This window comes from Pyxicephalus adspersus, chromosome 6, assembly GCF_032062135.1.
Source record: "Pyxicephalus adspersus chromosome 6, UCB_Pads_2.0, whole genome shotgun sequence".
Lineage (NCBI taxonomy): Eukaryota > Metazoa > Chordata > Amphibia > Anura > Pyxicephalidae > Pyxicephalus > Pyxicephalus adspersus.
Genome location: NC_092863.1, coordinates 88548188 through 88570254, shown reverse-complemented (window position 1 = coordinate 88570254; position 22067 = coordinate 88548188). Strand labels below are relative to the sequence as shown.

General features: G+C 37.3%; 1 protein-coding gene across 1 annotated transcript in view; it reads left to right on the top strand.

Moving 5' to 3' along the window:
• The first annotated feature begins 1561 nt into the window (after window positions 1-1561).
• Window positions 1562-22067, top strand: part of LOC140334260 (phospholipid-transporting ATPase IC-like) — a 49672-nt gene continuing 29166 nt past the window's right edge. Inside the window, exons 1-9 of the mRNA XM_072416522.1 lie at window positions 1562-1883; window positions 12585-12751; window positions 13816-13913; window positions 16993-17106; window positions 17464-17562; window positions 17646-17707; window positions 19814-19886; window positions 20817-20887; window positions 21394-21476. Coding sequence (XP_072272623.1) covers window positions 12586-12751; window positions 13816-13913; window positions 16993-17106; window positions 17464-17562; window positions 17646-17707; window positions 19814-19886; window positions 20817-20887; window positions 21394-21476 — 766 coding nt within the window. The 5' untranslated portion in view covers window positions 1562-1883; window position 12585. The remainder of the gene's footprint in view (window positions 1884-12584; window positions 12752-13815; window positions 13914-16992; window positions 17107-17463; window positions 17563-17645; window positions 17708-19813; window positions 19887-20816; window positions 20888-21393; window positions 21477-22067) is intronic.

The window sequence follows — 22067 nt, the reverse complement described above, 5'->3', positions numbered from 1 at the left end:
CCTGGTGGTGGGCGGAGCCATTAGGGTGGGACTCAGAGTCCGGACTAGTGTACTCCCGCCCACCCCATAAACGGCCTAGTGGCCATAAAAGTTTTCTGACCCCTGTTGTAAAACATACTGATGGCATTGGTTACAGACATATTTCTAAGCTTCTGAATGTTCCAGTGAGCAACACTGGGGACAAAATCCGGAAGTGCAAAGAACATCATTTCACCCTAAAACAGCCATGATGAGGTGCTCCAAAAGAATAATCAGAGGTGTCCAAGAACAAAGGATTGCTCGCGGAGTTCAGAAAGACTTGAAATCCAGGCCAGTTTTTTTCTAAGAAAACAAATCATGCACTCAATTGACATGGCCTATATGCATGCCGACCATTGCTGAAGATAAAAGCATGATGAAGCTTGTTTAAAGTTTGCTGCACAACATTTGGGCAAGCCAGTGAAATACTGGGAGAATATAGTCTGGTCAGATGAGACCCAAATTGAACTCTTTGGATGTCATTACACACCATGTTTAAAAACTGAAGATCAAGACTTTGAGCCTGATATACACTTTCATCAGTAAAGCTGGGTGATCCAGAAAACCTGGAATGGATTTCTTTAAAGTAACTTTCTCTCTCTGTCTCATTGTGTTTTAGAGGAACTGAGATTGAAATAACAGCAAACAATGTAAAGTATGACTTAAGAATTAAATATTAAAAAAAAACAGCAAACACTGATTTGCATTAGATACATCTTTGCACATAGACTACATTTTCATTACAATATTGCTGAAAGCACAATCAGATGATACCAAAAAGAAATCTGTTTACAAATGATCAATTATGCCCCCAATGCCTTCCTCTCTTACTGGACCTGATTTATTAAAGCTCTCCAAGATTGGAGAAGATAGACCATCATAGAAGACCTGGGTGATCTCACAAACCTGGAATGGATCTGGCCCTGGATTGAAAACATTTGCCAACTAATCGCAAAAAAATTTAAAATATTAAAATCCATTCCCGGTTGCTGGATCATTTAGCTTGTCCCATAATTGTCTATCTTCCCGAGTATTTTAGAACTTTAATAAAACAAGCCCAATATGTCCATTCTTCCTTTCAAGTCATATCAGACAGTCTTTTGTGATTTAGAGTATGCACTGGGTTAAAGTTATTTCTTAATTATTGTCAGAAATAAACTTTAAACACATTCTTTGCAACATCAATACAGGTTTGCTATTATGATTGATCTCTCGTCATATACAATGTTAATGTTTTACTAAAAGAATAGTTGCATTACATATTTGTAGGTGTTGACTGTTGTGATTGTACAGCATAAATACGGTTGGGTAAATAGAAGTTGTTAGGTTCCTAGTCACCTGTTGGGTGCATAGTGTATAATACAATGGGAATATAGACAATATAGACTGGGGGAATGAGGGGAAGCATATACAAGTACAAGTAAAAGTCATGTTCTTTTTAATTTGCATGCACATGATTGGGTATTCTCTGCAACAGTCACTAAGCTAAGTAAAATATATCCCTTGCAAGGTGATTATTCACTTAAGCGTTTGAAATGTTCTTGGCAGTCACACAAATTGAGTGGTGGCAAATATAATAAGTAGTATTTAAAAAAAAAATAGAAATGTTACCATCTTCCAGCTGCCCTGAGCTGATGGGATGGTAAAGAAGATGAAGAATGTTCTCTTACCTGTTAAAGGAGATCTATTTCCTTCATCTTCGGGAACGTATAATGAGCTGTGGAACTTGTTTGTGTCAATGTAACTACTTTTATCTGACCAATCACCTGCACACTGTAAAGTCACAGAGCCCAGCCACACCTTCCAGTATAGATATGACTGCAGGTTATTCATACCTGGACGCTTAACACCTACAGACATACAAGGTAAGCAATGGAGGACTGCGATGGTGGGGGGTGAGGAACAAAGCCATGGAAGTTGATTTGATGAATGTTACTATGTGGCGCTTCTGATTTATTGTCAAGATGGATGGATAGAAGTGAGATCAGTCTAACCAACACTGATATTTCAGATCTAGTCTGACGCTGGTAGGCTGAGTATTTCCTGTGAGTTAGAACGAAGAGATCTCCTTGTTTTCTTTCTTGGCTCTGCCTTTTGCCATGGAGTCTAATTATTCTTGATGTAGTAGAGGAACCTCAATACTTCTACATTATCTGGCATTCCAAATAAGATGAGATAAAAAGTCTACTAACTAATGATGGGATGTGGGCAACATTTGCATTCCCTGCTTCCCTGTGGCCCTCTCCTCTTCTGTCATTGCTTTTATCTGTCCCTTGTAACCCCTATTTAAGTACTGCGTAATCTGTTGGTGCTATATAAATACTGTTTAATATTATTAATTATAAAAAATATTTTTTAATAATTCCAAACCATTCCCTACGAGGAGGGAGAACCTTTGCCTTGTTGCTATTGGTTGCCCCACGTTAGCACCAGAGATATCACTAGGTCTGCCTTTTCCGCCTCCCTTCACCCAAATGGCACTCATAACCTTAGCAGAACCCTGGATTCAATACTTTCACAATACCAACTTTCCATCCCAGAAAGAATTAGCTTTAGGTTAATTTATATGTAAGCCAATATCTACTTTTTAGTATGTTTGACATCATGCCTCAAAGTATACAGTGTTTATTAAGGCACCATGTATATGTATTTAGTGCAAAGTTTCTTATCTGGAGGTCTTGTCAGTGATAACACTTCCTAATACATGTGTGCTTAGTTGCCCATTGTCTATTAGGTCTTTAAGACAAGCAGTCCAGCAGCCAATTTAAGGAGCACGGCAAGCTGATGCTGTGTACAAGGTGTCAGCCTTTAGCAGTCTAGATAATGAGAGGAAGTAGCAGTACAAGAAGAGAGAAGAGATCATCACTGAACTGCTTCTACTTTCACCCTCCATTCACAGGCTGGGGTAAACTGCACTTGAGAAAATGGTTGAAAAAATATTGGACTTCAAAATGGGGACAGAAAAAAAAATCATGAATGGGAAATCCCAAGAAATTAAATCTTTAGTTTGAGGTGAACATCAGGAAAAAAGCTTGGCAAGTCCTGTAAGTGTTACCTAACTGTAGCTGATAACAATCAAGATCAAACCCTCCTCTGTCAGACAGGGCTGTGCTGCATGCCAAAGCTAATAATTCTTAGGACCATATGGACAGAAGTACAATTCATCTTGGCAGATAAAACTTCTCCCTTATTTATATTTTATAGCTGTTTGCCTGCAGTTAAATTTTAACGTATTCTTGAAATGTAACCCTTATTCTAACCCTAAAACTAACCATAATCCTAAAATGTAACCGGATACTTCATTTCAGTGTTTATCAACCAGAGGTTCCTCCGGTGGTTCATTGTTTAAAGGGTTCCTTGAGCAATGAAAAATATGTAACTCTCAGGTCAGTGGAACTAACACCAATGATCCTTTTGGATATCTATAAGGGGGACATTCTTCAATGGCCAGCAATGTAAGAGGCATTATTCTCAAGACCACCACTCAATACACATATACTGTGCGCAATGGATATTGTAATTCTAGCAGGGGTTCCCTGAATACCTAAAATTTATTTTGAGGGTTCCCCCATGTTAAAAAGATTGATTTTAGCCTTTATTTATAATCCTTGGCCATAATCCCAACCTTAACCCAACACTCATTTGCCAGGGCATTGTATGCTATAAACTATTTCCCCTTCTCTTTTATTCCAGTTTTGCACAGTACTGCTGTTCTCCTCAATCACCTTTCAGCCACTTTCAGCCACTGGAGAACTGTAATGCGCCTGGGCACACAAACCACAGCCAACTCCAAATGTCCTTTTATTGAGTTTTATTGTAGACATAAAACAAGACAGGGTATTTCACAGAAATCAAGTCCGTAGTACAGGAGGGTAAGGCAAAGGCAGGTCAGGAACAATCCGAGGTCAGGGCAGGCAGCAGGCAAGAGAGGTCACAAACAATCCCAGGTCAGGACAGGCAGAGTTCAGGCAAGAGTCAGGTATCAGACCAGGTCACTATTATAATGACAATTAGAGAAACGTTAACCAACACAAAGAATGCACCCAAGCACACTGTGTACACAGAGGCTTATAGCGGGCAATGGTGGTCAAGACAGGTTCTCCTTAAATGGCCAGAGTGACCAATGACCTCGCACCACCTGGGGTCATTTGATTGTCCTGCCCCGCGGTGAGGCAGCCAAGTGGCACGCCCTCGGGGGGGGGGGTACAAGAGGCACACGTGGTAGCACGCACACCTCTTCCCACAGCACCCCTGGGACGTGCACTACTTTGCACAGCCAAAGGAGTGCTGAGAACAGGACTTTCTGTAAACACATTCATAGAGATGCAAGGGATGCCGCCTGGCTGAACAGTAGTTTGGCCAGAACGGATCCCTCCGCCTGCAGAGAGAGACACGCTGCGAGCAGGGCAGCAGCCTCGGCCATGCTGCCTGCTGCAGCGGCGTCTCTCTCTGCGGCTGGGATCCCCAGGGACACCGCGGGCTCGCAGGACAGGTAAGTTCCTTACAAGAACAGGCTTAAAGATCGCATCCAGAGAGTTGTAATTATATAATTCATACTCTGAATAGTCTAAGGTTTTTAGTGGTGTACCCCAGGGTTGAGTGTTGGGATCTTTACTGTTTAACATCTTCATAAAGGATATAGAGTTTGGGATTAAAATAACAATTTCTATGTTTGCCGATGACACCAAACTATGTAATGGAATTAGGTCCATACAGGTCTATAATCTACAAGCAGACCTGAATGTACTGTTTGATTGGGCAGCCAAGTGGCAAATGACATTTAATATAGATAAATGTAAAATTATGCACTTGGGCGCTAACAACATGCATGCTTCATACTGTCTAGGGGGAATACATTTGGGGGAGTCAGAAATGAAAAAGGATCTGGGGGTTCGGGTAGATCATAGACTTAATAACAACATGCAATGCCAAGCTGCAATATCTAAAGCTAGTAAAGTATTTTCTTGTATTAAAAGAGGAATAGACTGCAGAGATGGAGACATAACCCTGTCCCTGTACAAAGCATTGGACAGACCTCCCCTGGAATATACAGTCCAGTTTTGGGCACCAGTTCACAAAAAGGACATTGTGGAATTGGAGAGAGTGCAGAGAAGAGCAACTAAACTAATAAAAGGAATGGAGGAGCTCAGCTATGAGGAGAGACTAACTGAACTGAATCTATTCTCCGTTGAGAAGAGACGTATAAGGGGGGATATGATCACCCTGTATAAATATATAAATAGTCCATATAGAGAACTTCCTTCACCATTATTCACTTTGCGATCATTACAAAGAACAAGAGGACACTCTTTGCATCTGGAGGAAAAGAAGTTTAAGCTCCGGATAAGGAAGGGATTCTTCACTGTAAGGTCTGTGAAAATGTGGAATGTAGTTTCAGCAACTACTATAGATTACTTAAAGTAAAAGCTGGATGATTTCTAGAAGCACAGAATATTACTGGGTATTAAGCCTTTAAAGTAAAAATACCAGTGACTGTTGATCCTGGGAACATCCGATTGCCTCATGGAATCAGGAAGGAACTTTTTTCCCCTGTTGAAGCAAATTGTACCAGGGTTTGTTTGCCTTTCTCTGAATCAACTATGTCTTAAGCTGCGTACACACTTGCAATTTTTGTCGTTGGAAAGGATCTTTCACGATCCTTTCCAACGACAAGGGAGTGCACGATGCATGAACGGTGTTGTACATACAGCACCGTTCATGCTCTATGGAGAGGGGAGGGGGGAGAGCGACGGAGCGGCACCCTGCTGCGCGCTCTCCCCTTCCCTTTCATTACGATCGGCTGTCGTCCATCGTCCGTGGATCCGGCAGGTCGGTCGTCCGGACGATGGACGACACCGACTGTACACACGGAAGATTTTCGCCCGATAATTGGCCGATGCCGATTATCGGGCGATAAAAATCTGCCGTGTGTACGTAGCTTTACAGGGTTTTATATCTGGAATATGTTTATTTCCCTAGTGGTTAAACTTGATGGACTTATGTCTTTTTTCAACCTAACCTACTATGTAACTGTAACTTTCTGTCCACATGCACTCACTCAAATGGTGACTGCATGATGTTGCTCAGTGTGCACTTCCTGGAGATAAAATAGAAGAACAAACCTGTAAAATGAGCATCTTCACTGGGTGTAGGTAACAGGTTGACAACATAAGAGAACAATTGGTAAATAGTGACAGAACGTTCTCACCAAAAAAGGCCCTTCATGATAATATCTCTAGGTAAAATTTGTATGAAAGCTATAGATTCAAAAATAAAATTATTTTTGAAATTACATTATACAATATGGTAAAGACTATAAAAAAAATTTATTTACTGAGTTAAGATCTTCAAACGTTGGCTGAGATTTAAATTTAGATGTAAGTCTGTGTCCTGTTGAAAAGATTTACCCTCACTTCCTACACAGGGATGCAACTGTAAAACAGGAAAAGTCTATAAAAATTTGGGAAAATTACCCTCGTAGACTATCATCACTGGAAGAATTGTCCCGACTGGAAGATTTCCTCTCAGTTATGGTGACTTCTTTGAAGTTCTGATTTTCCATCCCAGTAACAATGGTCACTCAGAAAAAAAAAAAAAATAAATATCCCCCAAGGGAGACAGAAATACAAACCAAATAGGTTCCAATGGATCAACAAAATTTTAAAAGTTTACACATAATGTTTTGGGGTTAGATTGAGATTTAGGGTTTGGCTAAGGGTTACGTTGATGGTGTGTAGATGAGATAGCTTTTCAAATACAATAAATTAATATTTTAGGTATAAAATATACCTAAAATAGCAGACTGCAATAAAGGACAAGACTCTACATCAGAAAATGACAAAAATTAATTTACAATTTAAAAATAATATTCTGAAGATCTACAGAAGCTAAAGAGCAATTTTTGTTGCAACTTTTAGCAACTGTAGCCGCCATCAGGGGCCAATGAATAAGGTGATTTCTGTATCTAAAGGGGTTGCAGGGTTTAGGACAGCAAAGTCCCCATGATTGGCTGAAATGCTGAGGATTGTAGTTCTTTAGCTACAGGCTACCCAGCTCTAACTATAGTCTCTGACGGATTTTCCATTGATGGGTTTATGGTGTTTGACACGTTTTTCCACATGATGATGATGCAGTCTGTAGAACATCAACAAGGGCCTTAAGTCAATTTTACCAACCAGTCTTTCTCGTTTCACATACTGTGGACAAAGTTCATTTTCTCTTGTTCTAGTACAGAAATAGTCTATTTACAGCCTTTGAATGCAAACAATGTGACACTGAAAAGACAGGGACTAAGTAAATATTTTACATTTAGTGTGCTATAACAAAGAGCTGAGGTTATGGGTAGGGTCTTCGTAACCCCTGACTCAATCCCGAGTTCCGTGTACTGCGTCATTTCATGTGATGGCAATGGTGTGCTTTCTTCACTTTCTTAAAAGAGCAAAATCATTGAAAATCCCAAGTTTAGAAGTAAAAATTAATTTTTTGAAATTATGTGCCACTGTGTTAAACTTAGTCACAAGAAGCTCACACTGATCCATAATTTTGTATTCATAACTTTGCTTATGTGAACAGAGAACTAAGGCGGTGGATATTTTTTTGTAACCTTCGACTCTGGGCATCAATACTTGCAATGTACTCAAACTATGTCATGTCATGTGATAAGTTGGTGGTAGACTTTGTGTACTTTCACTAAAGGGAAAACAATTGTGATGTTGTTAGACATCCTATTTGAAAACCATGGGCATGAATATAGTTCCCTTCATATCCCTATTTTTGGCTATAAGTGCCTCCTCTGGGGAATAAGTTGAGGGTTGCTCATTTGTACCCATACAATGGAAGGAGCATGTGTGAAGTCAGATACTGATATTGAATAATAGGAGTTCACCCCAATGGTTATAAGTAGAGTTGGTAGCTTTGGACTCTATTTAAGCTGCTCATATTTAGTAAATTACTAAAATAAATTAAATAATGATGTTCTTATAAAGCTGAGATTCTGCACGGGGAAAAAGTCATGCTGCAACAAAAAGGAACCTTCTGGAAAGTGGAACCAAAAAGTTGGAAGCACAAAATTTTATATATATATATATATATATATATATATATATATATATATATATATATATATATTTTTTACAATATTATATATGCATGATTTGCTTACTACAACCCAAAAAGTTGGAAGCACAAAATTTTATATATATATATATATATATATATATATATATATATATATATATATATATATATATTTTTTACAATATTATATATGCATGATTTGCTTACTACAACATCAGAGTTTGCTGTAAATAAAAATGTTTATCATATTTTTGACTAGGCTCAATTTTAGCAGACTTACTGGATATATTTGAAAAGAAGAATGTTTTTTTAAATAATCACCATTTGGTAATATTGTTATGTGCTCTAATAGTTGATTGTGAAGTGTGAAGTTTCATAAAGGTTCATATTTAAGTAGGACACACCTCATTCTAAGATATTACAGTTATGCTGTAACAAAATACCAAGTCTGACTGCTATAACAATGTGTTCTTGACTTTCCCATTATGAAATAAGATGTATTCAGTGTACTTATGATATGTGGTTACAGGTCAGTAGTAAAAGATAACCATGGACTACATGAAATCATATTATGTTTCTAACTTCCGCATATAAAAATGTATCTTCTTTATATTTCTACTAGAAACACGAACACAGGTCAACAAAAAATTAGTTTGGATACTCATCAGAAATCACAGCAAACTTTTGTAAATCAGTTTTTCGAGCAGATTTCAGATCTGTTTTCAGTTTTTCCCTAACACGTGCGGTTCCTGAGTTATGAGTACTTTTATAGTTAACATTGTATGTGCATGTATTTTGTAGTAAAACATAAGCACCATTGAAGTGAATGTTAATACATCTTTTCTTGTGTACTTTTTGTCTGGATTGTTGCGGTCCAGCATCCAGCAGTAGTCAGCCATCATACTTTCATTCCAGAAACCTTGGTAGCGGTGGTCCATTAACTGAATGTCCTGGTGAAAACATTCTCCTTGTTCCTCACTCACCATACCAAGATTTTACTGGAAGAATTCTAGATGTATTTTTTATGACATGCGACAACCCAGTTTCTGGTATGAATGAAGCAGATTCTGAACTCCGTATGCAGGAGACTTATGGCTGCCCAGGAAATTTTCACACAGCCACTTGAATACATCCCAAGCTTCTAGCTCAGCTGCTGAGAGAGATTGTTTGAAAACATCATCCTGCAAAACAGACTTGATCTTTGGCCCTAAAAATATTCCTTCCTTCAAATTTGCAGTGCTTACGTTTGGAAAGTTCTCAACAAGGTACTGAAAACCCATGGAGTTTGATTTACCCATGGCCTTTACAAGGTTCTTCATCAAGCCTAACTCGATATGGAGGATTTTATGCGGATCAACCAGAGGCAGAAACTTGACACTACTGGACTACTTCAAGTAGTAACTTCATGTTGTCACAGGTCTCCTTTAGGTTAACGGAATTGGCAATTGGTAAACTTGGTTTGGAATTACCATTATGCAGTAAGACTGCTTTTAAGATTCTTTTGGAGGAATCAATGAAGTTACCTCATTTAGATGGAACATGCTCTTGTGACAAACTGTTTGATGCATTTATATCATGACAGTAGCACACTGAGCCATCACTAGTGAAGAATGTTGTCAAGTTATGATTTTGTTTTCTGTAGAGTTACAGTTACACCCTTTGCAAGCAAGTGCTTCTGTTTAAGCCTTGATGCAAAAAGTTCTGCTTTGTCTTTGGAGAGATTTAGATCACTAACTAGATCATTCCACTCTTGTGTACTGCTCCACTCTTTACACTGCTTGTGTAAAGGTCTCTGGTTCTGAATCTTCAATCGGCCAAGTAGTCAGGATCAGATGATTTGGGGTTGTAACTGGCTGCAACTCCAGCGCAATTCTCATCAACTTCTACAGAAGCAAGTCCATCATTGGCGGTACCGGACCTGGCAACGAATCATTATGGGGAACAGGCCTAATTGCAGAATCGAGGCTGGCATATACAATTTTGTGCTTAGTTTTACCTGAGAACCCACCTTTGTTAACACAGCAAAAATAGCAGTCAACTAAATGGTCTCACGGTTCTTTCCACACCATCAGGATTGCAAATGGCATTGCTGCTTTACGACGATTTAGCCAGTCACGCAGTCTGTTGGAACAACTGGTACAGATGACATGTGGAGCCCAAGATTTATCCCGGTCACCAAGTGGACAGCCGAAATATAACTTGTATATCTTTTTAAGTTTTGTGGTAATTTGGCCACGTTGTGCTTTTGTCATGAATGAACCACACACGTAACAGAAACTGGATCATTAAGGCAATTTCTAGGCATGATGACAAATGAAATCAATCGCAGTTAGTGCAGTCTCTATCCTTAACAAAAGAAAACTGTTGTTAAATGTTGTAATATGTTAGGGCTAATTATAATGCATTTCACACAATATATAATTAGCTGCATCACAAAAACTAGATGTGCTAGAGAAAAACTCAACACAGATTTGAAATCCGCAAAAATACTACAAAACCCACATAAATTTATATCTGATAAAAATGACATGTTGACCTGTGTAATAGGTGTAATATTACTGAAGGGAAAATGTCTGCAGAAGATAGAACCAGAATAATCTGCTCACATTTGAGTCAGATTAGTCAAATACTTTGTGGGGACTCTGAAGCCTGATTCTTGGGATTCACCGGATTCACCATAAATGTAATGACTCACTATGGACTTAAATATGTCGGAAATTCAGACTAATCAGAATTCATACCTACTCAGAGTACCCGCTTTTTCTCATCTTTAGATGTAGAACATTTAGGGTCTATATCCATAATGATCATAATGTGGTAGGATCATAGAGATTCTTCCACCACTGGACAACGTACAAAATATTAAAACAACTGTAAGAATTCAAGTGAATTGAATCCCATGACATTTTACGTTTAAATCCCTAAACAGTTCTTTAATTTACACAAGGCAGTTCCATACCCTGATAGCTACATTCTGAACATTTTGTTCCATAGTTCCAATGATACCACTGAATCCACTGCAGCCTCACCAACATACAATGAAACACAGAAGGGAGCATAAACACAACTGAATCCACCATTATTATTTAGTCTTTTTTTTATCATTTATTACTTTTATACAGATTTTTTTTCAGTGTCCCATTAAAGAAATGCACAATTTTTTATTGTTAAGAAAAGTCCTTTTATTTCCGCTATGAATCTGCTGGGTTGACGGATTTGATATAGTTGACTGACAACAATAATACCACAAAATGTTTAAAAAATCCTAAATCGAATAAAATTCCTTGTCTCTACAATGTCTTATTTAAAAAGAATTATTTAGAAATAGAAAGGAAAAATTGAATTAAAAAAGTTAGCATAAAAATAACAACTAATGAGAGGTGGGAGTTAGTAAGTGCTGACTACTATTAATTAAGGTATAATTAGGGGTTAAATAGGAACAAAAAAAAAGAAAAAAAGGAAAAAAATCCCTAATGGTGAAGTTGTTTTAGCTGATGTTATATGTAGAGCAAAGTTCATCTTTTTATTCTACACATATGTAGAGGAGTAACTACAATAAAACAATATCTGTTTTACAGTTTACAACATTACATTTACAGAAGCTTCATTTAACTCACCATAAATGCAGCTGATCCTGTGATACAGAACAATACCAGTCTAGATTTAGTGGTGGTGGTGCAAGGGACAAGAAGCTAAGACCCGGTTTGTAACTGGATGGCCATAGTAGGATACACACATTACCATGCATTGTGCCAGGCATGGTGCCACACCGCGCTGTGTGTGCATCCATGTACAGACACTGTTAATGCTACATTATAGGAAAATTTATTATGCTCACTATAAATTACAATTAGACTACACAGTCTTTTATTTAAGACCAGAGACTCTGTAGAACATCTACAGATTTATCGTTTTGTTTAGGTAGATCATATTATTACATTTACGTACATTTTGTTACATCTAAAAAAAGATTGTATAATCAAACTGGATCATTCATGGTGAGCAAAAAACAATTATGTTCTTTCAATCCTTGAAAAACTGTTTGGGGAAAGTTTTTTTCTGTTCCAATATGACTGTATCCCTGTGCACAAAGCAAGGCCATACATCATTTGATGAGTTTGGTGTTGAGGAAATAGGATTCCCTGCTCTAACCTCCACTGAACACCATGGGATGGGATGGATTAGATCACTGATTCTAAACAGGGTATTCTTTTGTAATATCAGTCCCTGATCTCCCAAAGGCTTTTTTGGCTTCTAAAATTTGTAGATTGTATTGCCAGAATTGGGGGGACTTATAGCAGCTAAGTGGGTAAGGTGGAAAGTCAACATGTTTTTGGATTGGGATGTCCAACAAGCTCATTTAGGCATGATGGTTAGGTGTCCACAAGCTTTTGGGTATATATTGTATAAAACCAGACAGTACTTGGTCCTGAAATATTGATTGTGTGTGTATTGTATCAACATGGTAATTTTCCTATATTGGTTAGCAGCATGGAAAGAGATGGACAACTGTCCAGTGAGATCTCAGAAGATCCTAACGATGAGGATCTACCATATTCTGATGATGAGACAGATGATGATCTAGACAGTCCCCAGGCCCTGGAACCAGAAGAAAATGAAATCACGAGAGGACCGACACAGGAACAGACATCCAAAAGCAAGTGTTCCTTCTATATGATTTCCATTTTATCAGTTTGTATAAACAAACAAAATATTTTTCACATAACAACATGCCTATAAAGCTTAGCTAAAGCTGTGCAAACTATGATGTCATTAATCAGTAATCCCCAACCTTTTGGAGCTCACGGACCACTAATCTCACTGACTCCAGACCACGCATGCGCGGGGAGCCATGTGTCACTGAAAGGGGAAGAAACTTCCCCCAGAATGACATCATGATGCCAGAAGCCGTTTCGCCAAGAGACACACCCGCCCACTGCCTTCAGCCTGTGATCCGTACAGGGGGGACTTATGATAAATAACCATAAATTAAATAAATGGTGAGCCATTATCATAAATTCTTATATTTCTTTCGAGATTCCGCTAGGGATCGATGTACTACTTAGAAGAAACATTTAGCTTGGCTGTAAATCCAGTCTTTAGATGGCCATATTCGCAGTTTTCAAAAAAAAGCAATTTTCGATCAATTTTAGCTAAACAAACTACCACAGGACCAATCAAGCATGGAAACTTGGGAAATAAAAGCTCTTTCAGACCCCTGGTGTCAAACTGCAGCTGCTAGGCACACGGCAAACTGCTGCTGTGTAGCCAGGAGAGGCAATCACTGCGAGCAATCAGTCACTTAAATGGGAGAGTTTGGGAGCAAGGCTAAGCCGATGGCAGAACATGGACTGTCTCACCACGGGTTTGAAACAACCTTAAATTGACAGCATCAATACAGTTCATTGAAATCGAAAAGAATTCAAATTGAAGAAAAACAATTGCTAATTTGTAAAAGTGATCAGTTTTCCCCTACATTCGATTAGGGCATTTTAAATCCCTCTCCAGTCAACTGAAAACCACTATTCGGTGACTTTGATTGTTTTGCAATTTGGCCAAAAATATTAACAGACGTTAATTGCTTAGTCAAATTACCATGTGTGTGATCAGCTTTAAAATCCAATAGTGGTACCAAAGAAGGTGTAGAATTCAATCCCTTATCTTGGAATAACTCTCAAAATAAAGAGATAATTATTCTAAAATGTTCTTCTTTTCTTTCAGCTTGTAACTGGCAGGTGAAAGCAAACGATCCTAATTTCTGCCAGCAACCACAATTCATGAAGAAAAAGTATTTCTTCTTTAAGAAAAGTAAATATGCTGTATGTATTTTGTTTTATTATTTTTATGTGAGAAACAAACTTTTTCATTCATATTAGTATCACTAAACCTTTTTATAAAAAAAAAAAAAAAGGCTGAAAAGTAAGTGTCACACATGAAGGTATATGCATAAAAAGTTGTACTCTGCAGCCGGCAGCTTATTATAGAACATATTTCATGATACTGAAAATTTGAAAACAGATATAATAACTCCTTAAAAGAACAAAGCCAGGGTCCACCAAACTTAAGCTCTGAAGAGTAATCCAAAATGTCACTTACCCTATTTTTTGCCATATAAGACGCACTTTTTCTTCCCCAAAACTGAGGGGGAAAAGTTAGTGCGTCCTATACGACAAATGTGTTAAAAAAAATATTTAAAATATTATACTCACCCGATACCCGATCCTGCGTGTGTCTCTGCAGCAGCGTGTCTCTCTTCTCTCCTCTGCCAGCATCGTGTTTTCTCCTGTCTGTAAAGCAAAGCGAAAGAAGCCGGCACAGCGCCACCTGCTGTTCCCTGTCCTAACTGCCGTACAATAGAAAAAAAGCACAGAGTGATCAGAAGGGGAGTTTGAATGACAGAGTGATCAGAAAGGGAATTTGAAAGGTACAGAGTGATCAGAAAGGGAATTTGAATGGCACATGAGTGATCAGAAGGGGAATACCGGTATGAATGGCACATGAGTGATCAGAAGGGGAATAATCTTTCAGAATCTTTTTTTCTAGATTTTCCTCCTTTAAAATTGGGTGCGTCTTATATTCCGGAGCGTCTTATACGGCGAAAAATACGGTAATTGTGCAGGGTTACTTCTTAAATGAATCTCAGGACATTTGTACCTAATTAACACAATACCTAAAATAGAATGGGTGTTTTATCTATGCAGAATCAATAATAGTGGCAATAAAATTGCCATTTCATGTCATATACTAATTGACATGACCACATAATGGTAATGTGTAAACACATGCTCTGGATCTTATAACACAAACAATGTCAACTGCAGAGAAAGCTTTATTCTGAAAGATTATGAGAGGTTCCACCATAAACAATACATATAATGACCCTTCTAATGACACATTGCAATAAGCCATTGATGCCAAAACACTGTTTCAAGTGCACTTGGTAACAAATGACTTTAAGTAACACACAGGTTGACTTTTTGACCTCATCAAAGGCCTCAGCATACAGATATGACAAGGAGTGCCTAACCATTTGTGAAAGTGCACACAATTTACTGTCCAACAAAAACCAGACCAGCCAATGCATTTTGGGGACTCAATATTAATGCAGGGTTCTCCCCAGGCTCTTTTAGCTGGACGCACCACCCAGCACTTTTTAGCACCCACCCGGCTGTTTTTGGGTGGTTACTGAAGCGTTTGGTCACAATACAGGGGCTGCCACCCACCTACAATTTCTTCCCACCCAGCTTAAAAAAATTTCTGGGTTGAGCACTGCAATGTATAGGTAAAGCCCGTACAATAGAGTTATTGGACAGAAACTGTGGATCTTTTAACAAACTTTTTTTTATTCCTGACATCCGCAACATGAGCTGGCTTACTGGAGCCTTTGCACTGTGAAGATTATGTATGGTATTTTTGGGGATTTGAAGCTCTTGCATTTCTGCATTTCTTAAGTTTCAATATAAGATAGTCATGTATTGACATACTTGCACCATTAAACAACCAACTGTTGATTGGGCAAATTAAAATAATTTTAATGCTTTGGTTTCTTACATGTTTCTGCGCTAAAGTCTGTCCTAGAAAACAAATACATTTTATGAAAAAAAGTTTGTGGATGCCCAACTATTACACCTACCTAGATGGCCAAAATAAACACACCTCTCAATTTGTGAGTTTAAGAACTGGTAATGGTACTGTTAATTATGTAGACGTCTTGGACTATTTTGCACTTACACTATCCTTTATGAAAAAGTGCTTGGAGAAGATTTTTTTTTCATTTAGCATGACTGTGAGCTTCTTTCCCTGAAGCCAGCTTTATGAATACATGCAAACAAAGTCCTCCAAAATTAGTAATGTCTGTTGGGGGAGATCATGCATTACAAGACATGTTATTATAATAAAGTTTATTGGGAAGAATAAAATGGGGAGCACAGCAGAGTGTAACCTAAATGTGATTATTTCCATTAAAACATGGTTTGCTGAGTTTGGTGTGAAGGAATCCTAATGACCTGCATAGAGAATGGATATTGATATGCTAGATATTGTCATCCAAAATGAGTAGCTGATCCCTCAGCTACTCCTATGGTTAATTGAGGGCAGATTCCAATAAAACCCAATAAATAAAACAATAAAAACTGCAGCCAGACTTATTAATCTTTCCCACCACTCCTCTTCTCCTGCAGCTCCTTATTGGCTTCCATTTCCTTAGAATCAAATTCAAGCCTCCATGCTTTGCCTTCAAATTCCTTCATAGTTCTTGTCCCGTTTACTGTTCTGACCTGATGGAAAAATCCACCCCTAACCGTTCTCTTCACAGCTCCAATGACCTACTAATGACTTCCTCAACACGCACTTCAAGACTTTTCTAGAGCTGCCCCAACTCTCTGGAATGGTCTTCCTCATCCTTTTCGGCTTGCTCCTACTTTCTGCTCATTTAAAAGAGCACACAAAACCCATCTTTTCAAACTTGCCTACCAGACTTCTTCTGTCTCCTAAACTCTCACTAGTTACCCACCATTCTATATCCCCCCTACTACTCTGTGCTGCTTCCCCACCCCTTAGATTGAAAGCTCTTCAGGGTAGGGTCTCTTCCTCCTGTGTCACTGTCTGTCATTTGCAACCCCTATTTAATGTACAGCGTTGCGTAATATGTTGGCTCCTTATAAATACTGTAATAATATTGTCCTTCATCAAAGGTAATATTCCATATAAAAGTTCCCTATTGTTCTGAGAGAGATGTTCAAAAAGATGATCAAACTTTGGCCATGTACATATACTTTAAATAATGCCGCAAAATGATGATTATTTAGAAAAATGTTAGTGATCATCCCTAAATCACATAAATATTGTTTATCACATCTCTACTTTTTTCCAATGTTTAATTTTTTCTCCTTTATACAGAACAATGAAATCAAGACATCCAAATACAATGTAATCACCTTTCTACCACTAAACCTTTTGGAGCAGTTCAGGAGGATTGCCAATGTATATTTCCTGTTTTTACTTATTCTACAGGTAATAGAAAATATGGTATACAACAATCAGTAAATTATGCTAAAGTACAGATAGGGTAGAACTTTTCGGGTTTGCAGGGAACATTCTGCTGGCTATGTATGCTTGCACACTGCATTACAGCTCATTTCCTTCATCTCTGGATTAAGCTGATTTTTGCCCAAGAGGAACATGATCGGGTCATCCAGCATGTGTACACATCATAGGATAAGGCTACTGTATCTTGCTGAAATAGCTTAGGTAAACCTCAGATTAATGGTGTAATTTATAGACCAGTTTGACCAATAACTTGCTGATTTTAGTTATTTTAGTTATTTTAAGTAACTTCTAACTTCAATGGTTTCTATTTGTATTCCCTAGTTTATTCCACAAATAGGCACAGTGTCATGGTACACTACCTTTGTACCGTTGGTGATTGTTCTAGGAATCACTGCAATTAAAGACCTGGCAGATGATATTGTAAGTACAAATACATTTAAAAAAACCCTACTATCTACACTTATAATTTAACTCATACAAACCATACCCCTTCATTTTTGTAGGCTCGTCACCAAATGGACAACAGGATAAATAACCGAACATGTGAAGTTATAAAAGATGGAAGGTAGGAATACAAATTAATGCATATGTCTATTTTGTCAATGTTGAATAAATTCTTTGTTAGAGATGTTCATAGATTCCTCATTTTATCAGTCTCCTGATTTGGCTGATACAGCCTAATGATCATGGGGAACATCATACAGACCTGAATGTCAGGGGATAAAGAGATTGGATAATGAACCAAATCTTGTCTGATCAATAATGTTTCCCTTGAGATAAGCCAGTTGTTGTGGAGATGACCCTTCTGCAACAAAATAACCTTACTTGTCAGGTCACAATTTTTTAAATACACTCACTGGTCCCTGTTTCCTCGAAAGATGTTGCCATATTCTTCCTTCTTCTCCTCCTTTTTAGTATCTTTGCCCATATTCATTAACTGGGCACTTGATGAAAAAAGAGTAAGGAGAAATTACTTTCACCACTGGACAAAGTGAGAAGTGGTCCCCAAGATGTAGGCAGTTTAACCCTGTAAAAGTTGGCTCCACATCTTGAGCCTTTCTGGGACTTTCCATTGAAATGCTGATCTAAAAGAGTGCAAACAAACTTTTTTTTACACAACAGGGTCAATAGCCTTGGAACTTTTCAGGCATTAATTCATTCACGATCCAATATGTATCTTTTGGTACAAAATATAAAAACATTTACATGCCCTTGCACATGCTAAGATTGGAGGTGATTGCATAGAGGAGAATGTCAGTATGGGGCATATAACTAAGACTATTTCAATGGCTGGATGCCACTGGAACAGGATAGAGCTCAGCCAATGATCTATATCAACTTATGCATATGTTCCAATAAAGAACTGACCCCTTGATCTATCTGTCCAATCGAAGAATTTAATGTGAAAACAGAAGCTAATATGTTCCTGAAGAAGCGGACTATGTTCCAAGAAACGCGTTGAACTGTTATAAGCCTATTTGTAACAACCACAGATTGAATATTGGAGCATGTTTTTATATTTTTATTTGTTTAATAAACATGCCTGCAGAGTCTCAAGGCTGCTGACCCTGTTGTGTAAAAAAATGTTTGTTTGCAAATTTATTGTGGCATATGTTGAACAAGTTTAAAAAATAAGAGGAGCGTCTTTCTGTTTTTAAATCAGTGAAATTAAAATAGATGGCCAGAACAAAATGATTTAGTGGCAATAGCCATACCTAAAATTCAATGTTCTACAGACATAAATAGGTAATTTTATTTTAAAAAATTTATTTTAAGACCTTAAAAATCATTATACACAAGAGAATTTCATCAGAGGTATAAAATCTACAATAAAACATTTTTACAGTCCACTCAATCACCTATAGGTCCCGTTTTGGTCCTGTACATAGGCTTGACCCTTGTTGGCCTTGTTAGTGCCATATCTGAAGAACCTTGACCTTTTTGTAACAGAAATTCTTTAATCTGATTTAAACACCCTACACTAAAGGAACAGGATTCTTTACTATAATTCTTTACTAGTAGAAGTGTCAAACTTTAAAGATTGCATACAAATTTTACAGGAAAATTCATATAAAACTTAAGGTGACCTTAACTCTACCTATTTTTCTCATTTTTTTAATTAAAAATAACCTACCTGTGTAATTTTTTATTAATATTTACTCTTTTTTAAGAGTATTTGCTTTTCAATACTCCTTGTAACTATGACCCCTATTGTTATGGCAATCTCCTATTGATCCCCGATCAGCTGTCCCTCTCTCTGATGGCTTCTGTTTACAGCAAAGCTGGAAGAGAACGTAACACACGCAACTTAAGCATGTGGTTAGATCACTCCCAAAACTTTGCACACAGTTTATATACCAGTTCAAAGGCATGATCAGTGCATGATCACATGACTACAGACAATTAGCAGACATGACAAATGTCCTTGTGTTTTTCTTAACAGGATATTTTTGTCAAGGGAACAGATACATAGACTAAGGAGGAAAGGGAGAGTTTCAAGCCAAAAAGGGGAAGAAGCAGATATTAGTTTACTATCTGATAAGAAGTGTACAACTAGTTTCAACAAAATTCAATCATCTACAAAACATAACAAAAGTACAAAAAATAATTATCTTCAAGACTCAGCAAAATTCCACTTCTCCTTACACCTATTAATCTTATTTGCATAAAGGTTTAAAAAGAACAAATGGAAAGACATTTGTGTTGGTGACATCATACGAATCAACAAGGATGAGTTTATTCCAGTGAGTACTATTATACAGTGTATATGTAAATCAATAGTATCTATCTATCTATCTATCTATCTATCTATCTATCTGTCTATCCATATGTCTATCTATCTATCTATCTATCTATCTATCTATCTATCTATCTATCTATCTATCTATCTATCTATCTATCTATCTATCTATCTATTCTATCTATCTATCTATCTATCTGTCTATCTATCTATCTATCTATCTATCTATCTATCTATCTATCTATCTATCTGTCTGTCTGTCTGTCTGTCTGTCTGTCTGTCTGTCTGTCTGTCTATCTATCTATCTATCTGTCTGTCTGTCTGTCTGTCTGTCTGTCTGTCTGTCTGTCTGTCTGTCTGTCTGTCTGTCTGTCCTTCATGAAGCTATATTATTGTATCATTCCTACACACAGGCATTTACTTAGCATTTCTCGTTTGAGCTCTTGCTGGTTAAAATAACTGCACACGATTGCTCATATAGTTAGTAGTAGACAAACATTGAAACACATGCTAAATACCCTTTCTAAGTTAGCTTTAATGCACATGCAGGATTATGTAATTATTTCAGATTGAATATACAGACTCATAAATTCTATTTCAGTATCTAGCACCTTGGATAGCAGTAGTATGAGCGAGCCGTTGTCCCTGGCCAGCATTATCACTGATCTCTTCAACTGCAATCAATAGGGTCACAGTGTAAGATCTTTCGCTAAGTATGGCTAATTCTGGGTCCTGAATCAGTGGTTATGTTTCAAGCAGGTGCCATCATTGGTATAATCCATGAGAACCAGTAGGATTATTATAGAATTGCTTTGGCACTATATTGGACTACAGCTCGTATTTTTAAGAGTAATGCAAGTGATGAAAAAGAGGGTTTCACACTTTTAGGTGCACTACTGAGCAAGAGAATTAACAAATTATTTCTATGTTACAGGCAGATGTCCTGCTTCTCTCCAGCTCTGAACCAAACAGCCTTTGCTACGTTGAAACAGCTGAACTTGATGGGTACTGAACCTTGATATTCTTTACCTACAAAAGTAAAGGTCAAGCCCTTGAACACAACAAAAATGCAAGCTAATTTTTCTTTTTTGGTTGCATAAATATAAAATATTGCATAAGACTCTTATGTCATAGGAATTCTTGGATTTTTTTATCCAAGCAGCAAGTGAAGCTTTGCCCCTTTCCTGTTTAGCTGCTAAAAGATGGATTATGAAGTTTTAAAACAAAATGAGAGAAAGTCCAAGGTAAACAGCTTCTGCTCTGGTCTCTCTCTTAAGGAATCCCACAATGCCACTGGTAATAAATCCTGTATAACATTTTTAATGTAAAACATCAATTTACATAAATAATGAAAATATTGCAGGTTGTACTGTCTACTAGCCAAAACGTTAATTTACTTAAAATCTAGAACATCAGAAATGTAAAATATACAAAATCACGTTCAACATAAGTTTTAGTAAAATGGTATTGCTCTAAATGTTGCTGTTTCTAACCAATGTTAATCATTTTAGAGAAACAAACTTGAAATTCAAAATGGCCCTAGAAGTGACAGACAAGTCCCTTCAGGAAGAAAAGGAATTGGCTCAATTTGATGGTAAGATTGAGTTTGGAAATGAGTTTATTTGTGGACAAATTTTTTGTTGTTGCACTGTAGCTACACACTAAAAGAAAACACATCAACATCAATATTCACCAAATCAATTTACTCATCACTAATCTGTTTTGTTTCATTATGCCTTTGTAATACATGGAACTGATTTTTGCTTGTGCATGATTCAGATTAAACTCTGCTGAAGATAGATTAATGAAATATGTTTTACAAGGTATAATTCACTTAAGTGAACAATATTTCCTTTGTAAATTAAATCCAGTCTTACTTTTCTTTTTGTAATGTGTATCAGTAGGTTTCACACTATTATGCAGACAACAATTCCTCATTTATGGATTTTTTTTTAGATATTTTTGCACTTAATATACTCAAGTATAAACTTTTTTTGCATTCACAGAGCCATTAGAAAGGGAGTCCAGGTTTATACTCATGTGACTCCTACTGGCATGTCCTGAAACTGCATTTATTTCAGATATCTCTCAGATCAGATCAGTCAAAAACAAGCCATTTGTAACATTTTACATGAAGACACAGCACTATCTACCTGTTGCCAACAATAATGCAGAAAAGGTCATT